The sequence below is a fragment of the Triturus cristatus genome, chromosome 1_2, assembly GCF_964204655.1.
Source record: "Triturus cristatus chromosome 1_2, aTriCri1.1, whole genome shotgun sequence".
Lineage (NCBI taxonomy): Eukaryota > Metazoa > Chordata > Amphibia > Caudata > Salamandridae > Triturus > Triturus cristatus.
Genome location: NC_140580.1, coordinates 130,884,482 through 130,896,920, shown reverse-complemented (window position 1 = coordinate 130,896,920; position 12,439 = coordinate 130,884,482). Strand labels below are relative to the sequence as shown.

Below are 12,439 nucleotides of genomic sequence, written 5' to 3'. Positions count from 1 at the left end.
ATGCGTAATTTTGTTTTTAAATATCCAAAGCAGTGTTCCCAATAAACAATGTTCTCCCATAGGGGGTTCAACAAAAGTCTCAACTTAATTTCCAAATACGTACAATAGTGCTCTTAAATATATGCTCCCGATAAACAAGGTCCTCCCACATGTGTTGAACAAAATTAAACTTTTAAACATGCACAGCTATGCTTGTAAACAACAATGGTCCAAACATGCGTGTTCAATAAAGTTTTAAGAAGAAAAGACCCGTCTTCCAGCCGGTCACCATGGCAATCAGAACTCCGGAAATCAGACACAGACACCGTCCCAATAAACATTCAAAAACTGAGAGTGTGGTGCAACGTAAGGAACGTGAAAGCATCATTGCGAACAATATAAGTGGCCCCGAATAACACGTGACAAAGGCGGAAACCGGAGAATGCAAACAAAGCACCGGCAACCAGACGCTTAAACCCGTAACGAAGGTGGCGGAGCACGGACGTCGATCATCAAAGTCTGACCAAAGGTGCCTACTGAAGGTAATGAAAACATCCGCTTCAATAGCGCTAAACACGAGGAGATCTTGCATGGGGGTCCGAATATACTTGAACAAGCACTTCAAACTGTCCAAATCGCATGACGGAAAGAGCACCAATTCGACTTGTATGTGGGGTTGAACCTAATGCCTTTGAATATTTTTATTGCAACAACCAAGGGCCCACACGATTCTATCTAATAACTAGTGCGCACCTCCCCTTTCTTAAAATGAGATTGAGCACGAAAAATAATCTTTCAGCATGCTGCATGATAAAAAATTTACGACGCTTTATAGATACGGTGTGAAGACCCATAGCGTCTTGTTTAGAATATCAATTGAGAGACCACAGGTCGAAAGTTCAATCACCTGACACTGAAACACGCATGCTTAAAGGCACGATAAGCATACTAAACGACCAAGTATAATGGGTATCGGGCAGACATATGACTTTCTCTCCCCTCTATATGCCCACAGCAAGAAAATATACATAGCAGTGACACCATCAATTGACTGAGAGACACTTCCGAGCTAAATAGGCTATAATTCTAGACGACAGCAGGTATGAGTAAACCACATGGCGGGCGTTGTAAAAACAGTGTTTTTTTTCACAATTTTAGAATTCTAGTCTAAATCCTTTTTTATCACATTTCACCCCCAGCGTCCTACAAAAGAAAGAATCCTAGCCCTGAGGAAGACCTTCCTTGAATCCTATTGGTCCCCACACAAAGGTTGAAACACGTCGGCACACCCCTCACTTACCCTCTCACTCCACAAGGCCAAGAGTATTGCCACATTCAAATTAAAAAGAACTTAAGAACACAACAGTTTAACCAACAAACAGTGGTAAAAACACTGATAAGTCTTTCCAAGGTGTTCTCTGACCTTCAACCTCTCCTTGGACCATATATTAATTGTGTATCGAGGAAAGGATGACAAATTCCCGACACATGAGTACAATGTAGTAGGACCCGTTTAATTCCAATTATTGTTTATGTATAAGTAATTTGATTTCTGCACTGTATATAGTAACTGCACTTTTTCAATGTATGCATCTGTAAGTATAAGTATAAATGTTTGTACCCCAATTGATATATGTTTATGTATATAAAAAAACAAAAAAGAATGAAATAATAATGAAGTAAAAATTCATTTCTAAATGAAATAAGTGAATTGAATATTGATTATCTTTCAAATTGATTATGCTTTGATTTGCTTGTTGACCCACAAAATAAAGTGGCTATGAGAAACTTAGTTCAATAGCTGAACCGCAAAGTAGGTAAGAGGTTTCCCCTACTTTCAGAAGATATTGTTTTGAATCTATGGTCATAGAGGCACCCTTCTATATTTAATGAGTTTGTATAGGAGTCAGCAAAATTTAAACTGAATGAGGGACTAACACAATAAGTGTATGGCCCGTGACAATTCCCTCGCTCTGCTCAATTGCAAGACAAAAAGCTGGTGTTCAGCCACAACAGGACGAGCAACGGCTACTGGATCTCATGTAGCAGAGAAGTAAGCAAAAGGCCACTGTACCGCAACATACTTTTCGGTAAGGACACATAAAGAACACCTGCCTTTTTTGTGACAGTAGAGCAAAAACTCTTATCATATTTAGGCTTTCCTGGGCTAATGCGATGCAGAGATTCTGTCTGAGCTCTAGGAAGACTTTCATGTGTTTGACCTCAATTGCAATTGCCTCCTCTACATTGCTGCGAGTAAGCCTTTTTAAAGACTTTGCTATCAGGGAAAATTAGGAATCCACTTATGACAGTAGCCATCCATTCCCAAGAACATCCTCACTTCCCTCTGGGTAGTTGGAGAATACATTTTCAGAATTGCAGAAACGTGTTCTTTTGACACTCTCCTTGCCCCTTTTTCAATATTGTGGCCAAGATAAATCACTTCTATTTTTTACAGTACTGCATCTTAGTATGTGAACCCTTATGCCTATTATCAACAAGATGGTTCAAGAGCGCAATTGTATCCAACTTGCAATCTTCCTTTGTCTTTGATGCCACTGAAAGGTCATCTATATATACTGCACCAACACTGAACTGCAAGGTAGTTTCAGACTTTCCAAATATTTCTTTAGAATCTTATTTAACTTATTATTTTGCTAGGCTGAAAACGCAACATGACATGCAGCATGTAATTAAGTCAGTGTTGTTCACTCATTTGCTAGTTTATATCTGTTCTGAAAAGAAACAGCATGCTGTTTGAATGTTTTAGCCAGTTATAAAGGCACAGTGGTATACACTATAAACCCTTGTACATACATTTGCTGTCATTATATGGTGTTGGAGTTAAATCTTTTTTTTGCTAACGAAGTAAAGACATGCACACACATAAGCTTGTCATAATCATTTAACAGAAATGCGGAATATTTGACAAAAGTACTTACTATGCAATATTTCGGTGTGTATGTCTTTTAAGTAAACGTCACAATCTCAGTTTCATATAACTCTTCTCTGAAGGTTCATATGTTCTTTCATTGTAACATTTTCTCTCTTGATACTACTGGCCAAAAAACACAGTCCAATAACTATTACTACACACTTCACCTAACAAAAACCCCTTTTGGCTATGGAATTACTTGTTAAGTACTAGAACTGATGTAACGGAAGTTAATGGGATTTGCTATGGCCCAGGCCATGTTGCCAAGTTGGGAAGCGACTGTCAGATTACAGTGATGTTTTTAGTTGTCAGACCACATCTCGCTATCAGAGCCTATAGCAAAATCAAGAGATGCACCAACGTACAAGCAGAGTTAGTACAGTATAGTGGCATTTCAACGTTTGCTTCTCAGTAATCATCTATTCATTGCCGTGTATATTTCCTTTAGCTGTCACGATTGCTTTGTGCCCAAGGAAATAGATATGTTTCTGCACTTGTTGATTGTTTAAAATGTTTTCATTGCTGACGAACTCACAGTACTTGAAGGAGTGCTTAATTTGTGAGGTAGGGCTCACAGCACTTATTTTTACCCATCACATATTGACCGAGTGCAAGAGAGGGGAAAACACAGGGATCGGAATGATGGAGGAATAGAAAGACAACAAAACCATCCAAAGGGACAATGCATCAACTTGCAAGAAGAAAGGAGAATAAGAAGGAAGTGTTTGGTAGTGGATTAAAGACTATCGGCCTTGGTATTCGGCACCACGCCCTTTCACTGCACCTGCCGCTGGCTTCTGCAAAGCTTCAAGCACCGGCAGGCTTCCTTTCACAATTTAAGCTCTGATTGAAGTTGACGTACTTGTTGGAGTGCAGAGCTAGGCTTTGAAAAGTAATACATTGATTTATTTGTGATTTGTAACTTCCCGATTCTACCCAGGCGATTCCTACTGCTTGCAGTTTAGTAGAGCCCACTTCTTCAGCAACATCTGTAGCAGTGTTAATGGCATTTCTCCTGACTGGGAAGGGAGAGGGACCGCTGTTCAGCAAAGCAAGCTAACTATAGAAAGGTCTCATTATCTCTGAATGAAACTGGAGAAACCCAGACACTGTTTGGGACTGGAGTGTGGCCTGGAGACTGACGTCCCTAGTCATCCGATAGAGGCCATCTCTTCTGCTCAGGTGAAAATGAATGAATACAATTTGGCAAATACGTAAATATAACATTCATGTATTCGACACAATCAAATTTAGACATGAGATTTGTGTACCCTTGCTATAACTATTTTAAACCCCTCTGCTTGAATACCCTGCAGTTCCCAAATTGAACCCCACACTCTGTGGAGGGGCAGTTGCAATCCCTACGGGAGGCCAGCCGGTGTCTCGAGGCAGAGTATCCAGAAGGTTCAAACCGCAAGAGAGGCTCTGGCTGCTTGTACCGCCGCCCTTTGATAGCTTTCGTCATAAAGTGCTGTTATGATTCCTGGATTGGGTAATACACGCACTTCAGAGATGTGTGTGCACACTGCAGACCCCAAGTTTGAATCACTGTGGGGTAGAATCAATATTTCATCATCATAATGTAAAATAAAAATAAATAAAAAACAGCCACCGTTATCAGTAGGACTGGAAACGAGCAGCATGAGTGCTTAATCCTTTGGAATCCGCATGCTTTGGTATAGTGATAATGTGGGAATTGTATGTGCTGATTATTTTTTTAATGATCGAATAAAACCAATACGAAAGGATAATAGTAATGTAAAATATGTAACTCCTCAAAGAAGCCCGATCCACAGGGTTCCTAACTAAGGAAAATGAGGCGAGGTATTGTAACAACAGAAAGAAAGAGAGACATCATATTTTCTTTTTCCAAGGTGTGGGCTCTTAAAATAAGCAACCGAGGGTCTCCATACACTTGATAATTCTGTTAAACGAAATTAAATTCAGCTAAAGTCAAAATTATTAACAGGTACGAGATTAAAGCACCTTGACACTGTGGAGTTAGTTGTACGGAAATATTCTTGTTTTTAAAGCTTAGGGGGATACTGTGGTTAGCATTCTCTCCACCAAGCAATCATACAATTGAGAAACATCACTGTCCTATCCCTGCATGAAAGTAACCCTGGAATGTTTTAGGTGTGGGTCACAACTGTCACAGGCGCTTGCCTGTCATAAGACTCCGCCTCCGCCCTAGGTTTAATATCATTTCCATACGTTTTTGTCAGCTTTTTCCTAAAAAGTGAGGCAAATTGAACACAAGTGAGTATTTTTACATATATTGCTCAACTTTAGTGCAGCCGGCAGCGTAATGCTATTTTATATTAAGAAACCATAGAAGCAGTGCTTGAATTTTAAAAGAAAGTGCCAGGGCCCTTGTCAGAAGGCTATTGCAGCTTGCACCACACATTGCCCCTGCCAGCGCTGCTAATGACAGTACCAACACAACTACTATCTATCACACTTCTACAAGTGTGACAATTTAGACTATTCCATGTCCCCACAGCTATAAGTATGGTCTGGGTACAGGTAAATATCATTTTGTATGTATATTGTATTAATATACAACTGTTGTGGTGCTCATTTGTAATTTAGACAGACAGTGCCACCACGTGGCAGACTGTCACAAGTGCTGCTGTTGACAATTAAATGCCTGTGCTGAGCACCGGAAACCACTGGCACAAATTAAGCACTGCATAGAAGCCATTGGCGATACTTGATCAACACGTGTAGAAGAACTCAGAGCACCTAAAGAGCTTCTAGTTCATCTATAATGCAGTTTGGGTTCTAGTAGTTCTTCTTTGTTGATGCATTTTTTAAAATTATTTTGTGTTGTATCCTTTGTATCGTGTATACTACCTATATGTGGGGCGCTTATTATTATGTTCCAGCCATTACCCATTCCTGATCGCTTCCAGCTCAGCTAGGGAAGGTAACTGAAATGCAGGAAGGTTAATGGTTTATCCATCATGGTACCTTCATATACTGGGTGGAGCAAGTGTGTAAAAAGTTGCTACTGTACATTATGTTTATCATTATTCATGTGTCAGTTGTGTACATACAAGTTTTGTTGTGCTCAAGCAAGAGTGATGGATAGTTTCCTGATACTGCTCAAGTTCATGTCACTTGAATAACCGAAACGTGGTCCTTACTTCATCTGTGTGATGCGAAGCATCCATGTGCCTAGACTTTTGCCATGCAGTCTCATCATGCCAATGCACTATTGGAAGTGTCTGTAGCATGTTCTCTAATAGCGATTCTCCAAATTAAATGCCAAGAGAATCTGAATTTCATTAAAGACACAGAGGCTGACATAATTTGCATTAAAGGAATAATGCATAATGGTAGCCTCCAGACTTGTAATGACATTTGGAGTACATGAGCTTTTTCTCTGCTTGTGCTATGTCTGCTGGGTGAAGGTATTTTATAGTACCTAGTGTGTGTGTGTGTGTGTAAGTGAATTTGTGTTTGAAAACATTTTCTCAACCACTTCTGGCGATTGGCCATCTGGTGAGTTCTTTGAGGCTTACAACTTTTCTACCTATGCATTTTGAGCTCATGTAATCCCAAAAATCGGTTAAAAGCTGTGTAGAGAGAGGGGCTCTCGCTACTGTCTTTACTTGATCTTCTTTGCTCCATTTTGATTAGTCAGAAGCTGTGTTAGTCCACCGAAGAAGTCTTTCCATTGCACCTCACTGAGAGAGATGTTGTTAACAAAGATCCATTGTAGCAATGGTCCTAGCAGGGTTTTAACCCTGTGACAAAAGCAGTTGGGAGGATTTTTACATTGTGAACTTTGACAGATGCAATAGGAAAGATTTTAGATTAAGAACTCTGTTGCAAATACCACAGGAAGGTGTGTTACATTATTTAACAATGACCCACCCTCACTGATCTCTAATTAGGGGGTCTAATTGTATGTCTAATATTTAGTTGAGAGTGAATTAAAGGGTCGTGTTCATTTTGAAAGTAAAATCTCTGGCTCAACATTGATTTATTAAGTGTTGTCTGTTTTGTAGAGTTTTGAGTTTCTGAACCAAGTCACTTCCCTAAGTAAGCCTTCGGCCGCTGTTCCTTGCTTCACTGAGGGTCAAGAGCAGGTGGGGAAAACTGCTGCTTAGCTGTTCACGAGAGGCCACAAATAGAGGGGGCAGGAAGGAGGTGGCTGAAACTCTTCATGCTGCGTTAACTGGTGTCCAGTTGGGTCCATTAGTAAAGAGTGGGGAGAGGAGTTTGCCTAATGGCTAGGGAGCTCGATCTCGGACCTGGGGAATTGGGTTCGAGTTTCAGTAATGACGCTGAACATCTGGTGATTCTGGGCAAATCACTTAATCTCCCCGTGCCTAAAAAAAAAAACTGAATGTGTCCCCTCGTAACGTAACTGGTGCTATGTAAAGCGCTCTGATACCTGATTGGATTCGGGTCAAGTTCGCGCTATATAAAATTCTGCAAAAAAAAAAAAGGCTCCATGACACCAGAGGTAAAAGACCCAATTATGACACTTGATGCCTTGTAACCCCTTATTAGCTTGTGCTCTCCCCCGTCCTAAACTTGTTGAATTCCACCATGAACTACAATAGCGTGGCATTGTTACTGCCTGTAATGTGGTGCTGGGTTAGACGAGCACTAGGACTGCCTCGGATGGGAGGCGTGGAGGGGCGGAACTGAGGAGGGGCAAGGAAAGGCCTGGGAAAGGACGTTAGTTAGAGGCAGGCTATCGACGAAGTAGGTCGCAAGAAATAAAGAGCTAGTGAACCTTCACACGTGTCTGCGTCGTACCTCCGCCGACACTACAACTGGCGACGAGGGTTGGCCACGAAGCGCGTGGTGCATGCCCGGTACGAGAAGCTGCCTGGACCTGTTACGTGAGCGTGGAGCGCTCTGGGCGGCGGTTCGGCACGAGTCGGGAGCCTACCCCGATCGCGTCCGTGTGTGAGGGCTGCAACGCAGGTGTCTACCCCGGTCGCTTATGGACAGCTGCCTGCTGTGACGGCGCGTGTGGAACATGCGGCCGGCCTGCGGGTGAGCGGCCGCAGTGCCTTCCCTCCTGATGAGACTCCGCGTGGTGGTCCCGCGCGTGGAGAGAAGCGAAGACGATCTGGGAGCCCACCCCAGTCGCGTGCTGCCCGCTCCGAAGTGGCTATCGAGTGGAGGGTCGTTGAGGTGCCCCCCTCCCCCTTCGGTGGAGTCGCTGTGTGGAGGTCTGCTCCGAAGAAGAGATATCGATCTGGGTGCCCACCCCAGTCGTGTGCTGCCTGCACTGGGGACTCTTGGTGAGTGCCTTCCCTGAGAGTGACACGTGTAGAGCATTTTGTGGACTGGCTGGAGAGCTGTGGCCTGCGTGTGGAGATCGAGCCTGGAGGGTGTGTGCAAGTGAGGCGGCCATCTTTAAGTCAGGCGCCTGCACCAATCCCCTGCGAGGCTACCCCGGCGGCCATCTTTACGTCAGGCAAAAAGTTGAAACTGGCAATAAGCATTGCCGCATGCAAGTGGCAGCCCAATAACAAAATAAAGAAATGAATAAATAAATATATCGACAAGGTGAGGTGGACTAGCACCGAATAACTGTATCCACGCCACTGTGCTAATCTTCACGGCAGGCCTGGGGTCTGGGTCTTTGCCATGGCGACGTCACCACTCCGCCCGTCTGGGTCTACGTCGTCCATCGCGGGGCAGATGGGCATGCTTGGTGTGTCATTCCTGCGCCCACCTGAACAGTTGGTCCTTGAAACTGGCGGGGGCATGGGCCTCCGGTGGAAAGAATGGCTCGAGGACTTCGAAGATTTTATGAAAGGGTCGCAAGTGGCGGATCCTGGCCAACAGCTAATAGCGTTACGCAACCTGATAGGCAAAGACGTTGGGCAAATAATAAAAGAACTACCGGCTGCGGATGCGGCATCTTACGCCTCTGTGTGTGCGGCGCTTAACAGAAAGTTCCTTCACAAACGAAACATAGACTATGAGAGGTACACATTCAATCTTGCTGCTCAAGAAAAAGATGAGCCAATGTGCACATTCATCACCCGCCTTAGACGCTTGGCCCGTTACTGCGAATATGATTCTTTCTCGACAGAGGATGCCCTGCGTCTGAGGGTCATTGAAGGGTGTCAATCCGAATCGCTGAGAAGGAAATTGCTGAAAAAGAGTTACTCCCTCGATGAGATCAAAGAGATGACGCGTGTTCATGACCAAGCGGAAGACCATGCCAAAATCATGGAAGCTGGGAGAGGGGAGAAGCGCGAGCAAGCCTTCAGAATTCAGTCCCACAATGGTCGTAGACGCCCACCGAAACACAGGTCGTCAAGAGCCAGGAGAGATCAACAGCCAGTGCGTCGGAGACATCGCAGCTCCAGTCGCAACAACAGACGGAGAGATCGGCATCTCAAGTGCTATCGCTGTGGGTATGATTTTCCTCACACTGATGGGTGTCCCGCCATGGGTCAAGAGTGCCGTAAGTGTGGGGGGGAAAATCACTTTGAAAATGTCTGTGGAAATCACAGACGAAGCACACCAAGAGATCATTACAGGAATTCTCGATCGGCTGGCACAAGACATCAAGCCAAAGCAGTACGGGATCGCCAGACTCTTTCAACGGGTTCCTCTCATTCCAGCTGTCAATCATACAAAAGCCACAGACAAAGGCACACGTCATCTCAAGACTCCAGGTCACTATCGCCCATCTCGCAAGATAGTGACGAGTATGTCTGCATGGTAGCGGATCCGGACCAACTCAGAAAGTACCCCCGACTCTGCATACAAGTAGGAAGACACCAAACGAAGTTTGTCATGGACAGTGGAGCTTCCTTAAACTACATGCCAGTGGCAGAATACCAGCGAATAAAGCCTCGTCCATCACTGCGCCCTGCCCATGTAAAAGTATATACATGGATGTCGAGAAAGCCACTCCTATGCTTGGGGTAATTCTCAACGCAGCTTACATACAGAGATCGGACCATTCCTGCGTACATTCACATCATCGAAGGGCCGGAAGCTGACTGCGTCCTGAGTCTTCCAACTGCGTAATGACTACGCCTGGTGGATATCCTGTATCGCGTGGATGATGAACTTGATGTGACACTGAAATTTCCGAAGTTGTTCACTGGCCTGGGGAAGATGACGCGCTGCCAGATTCGATTACATATCAATGAACAGGTAGCCCCCATAGCCCAACATCACCGACGGATTCCTTTCCACTTGCAACAGGCTGTGGAACGAGAGCTACAAGATCTGCTCGATGCGACATCATCGAACGGACAGAGGGACCTACACCATGGGTCTCTCCGGTGGTGGTAGTGCCAAAGAAGGGCGAACCTGACAAAGTCAGGTTGTGTGTCGACATGAGGGCGCCAAACACCGCCATTGAGCGAGAGAGCCACCCAGGGCCGCACATCAGTGACATGATTGCATCACTTAATGGAGCCACGATATTCTCCAAATTGGATCTAAACAAGGGGTATCATCAACTCGAGTTACACGAAAAATCACGATACATAACAACGTTTTCTACTCACGTCGGCCTTTTCCGGTATAAGCGGCTCAGCTTTGGCGTTTCATCCGCGGCTGAAATCTTTCAGGAAGCCATCAGGAGGGTCATTCACCACATTCCCAACACACTCAACTACAGCGATGACATCCTTGTATATGGGTCCAACACACAGGAGCATGACACTGCGTTGGAGCGAGTTTGCCACGCGTTGCTGGAAGCCAATCTCACCTTAAACAAAGCTAAGTGTGAGTTCCACAAATCCACGCTAAAGTTCTTTGGCCATATTTTCTCGCAAGCGGGAATGAGACCGGACCCCGAGAAGGTGGCTGCGCTGAATGACACTCCCAGCCCTCGAGATGTAGGGGACGTTCGGTCCTTTCTAGGAATGGCCAGTTACTGTTCGCGTTACATCCAAAATTACGTGACCATCTGCTACCCTCTGAGGCAGCTCACGAAACAAGGTCAGCCATTTCAGTGGTCAGCAGAGTGTGAACGAGCTTTCAAGGACATTAAACAGCTGTGGATTCTGCCGACAACATGGCATATTTTGATCAAAAGAAGAAAACAGAGATCACGGTGGATGCCAGTCCAGTCGGGCTGGGAGCAATACTCTCTCAATACGAATCAGAGGGTGACCAACGGCATATAATCGCGTACGCAGGAGTCTGACGGAGGCAGAGAAGGCGTACTCACAACCCGAGAAAGAGAGCTTAGCCGATGTCTGGGCCTGTGAACACTTTCACATCTTTGTGTATGGCAAGCACTTTACGTTAATTACTGATCACCAAGCCCTCATCACCATCTTTGGCAATCCACGGGCCAAAATGCCTCCCAGAATAGAACGTTGGGGCCTTCGCCTTCAAGAGTACACATATACAATCGTGCACAAGCCGGGAAAAACGGAGAATCCCGCCGACTACATGTCACGGCACCCCAAGGTAACAACACGGTGCAAATCATCTGTGGCAGAAGAATACATATGCTTTGTGGCAGATCAAGCCCAGCCATCCGCTGTCCCGGTTGACGCCATCATAGATGCTACTCTGGAGGATGCCACTCTGGTGGAAGTGAAGCGACGAATGCAAAACGATGAGTGGAGACATCTGGAAGTTGAGGATCCTGCCAGTGCGGTTGACAAAAATTATCTGGCTGCTTTCAGGCCCCCAATGGGATATTGCTAAGGGACAATCGACTCGTCATCCCCAGAGGTCTATGTCAGGGAGTAGTCAATCTAGCCCATGAAGGCCATCGCTGAATCGTGGCCACCAAGAGAGCTTTGAGAGAAAGAGTGTGGTTCCTGGGTCTCGATCAAATGGTAGAATGTAATAATGAAGATTGTCTCGTAGACAGGTCACATAGAACAAGTTGTAGGTTTATTTGTTAAGTTACAAAGTCCATGTAATGCCCATATGAAGCCCCACCAGGAGCAGCCTCCCAGCTGCTCAGCCCATCTCTTCCAACTGCCATCTCCTCCAGTCCCACACACTCAACATTCCAAGTGACATCATACATGGCTGAGCAGCAAGGGACAGAACAGTAATAAGGAAGATGCACCAACTAACAACAATAGGTTATAGCACATCTCCCTTCCTTATGAAAACTAAGCAAAAAGATATAAATGCATTAAGTCAGGATAGCACAAAATAACTTTGCTTACATAAACAAGAATACATACATTGAATCAGAAAATACTCACAAGAAAATATCTATAGCAAAAGAATGCAAAGGAATAAATGAACCCCATCCCCCTCCCTAGGGAAGCTAATCAGTTGGATACTCACCACCAACAAACTAACAGTAATAGGGTAAACACACCACCCTATAGGGGAATACACCTCCCTTTGAAACTAAAACAACGTAATCGGGGAATCACACCTCCCTATTGGGGAATACACCTCCCTTAGACACACAGAACATTGTAATAGGGGAACTCACCTCCCTATGAAACTTTGAAAACTGTTATAGGGTAAACACACCTCCCTATTGGGGAAAACACCTCCCAAAAACTCACCGAACATTGTAATAGGGAAAATACACCTCCC

The 12,439-nt window shown here is 44.7% G+C and overlaps 1 protein-coding gene across 1 annotated transcript in view; it reads left to right on the top strand.

Annotated features, from left to right (window-relative positions):
- The first annotated feature begins 204 nt into the window (after window positions 1–204).
- The window catches only part of CCDC172 (coiled-coil domain containing 172), a 552,772-nt gene continuing 540,537 nt past the window's right edge, over window positions 205–12,439 (top strand). Inside the window, exons 1-2 of the mRNA XM_085618563.1 lie at window positions 205–345; window positions 408–521. Coding sequence (XP_085474689.1) covers window positions 205–345; window positions 408–521 — 255 coding nt within the window. The remainder of the gene's footprint in view (window positions 346–407; window positions 522–12,439) is intronic.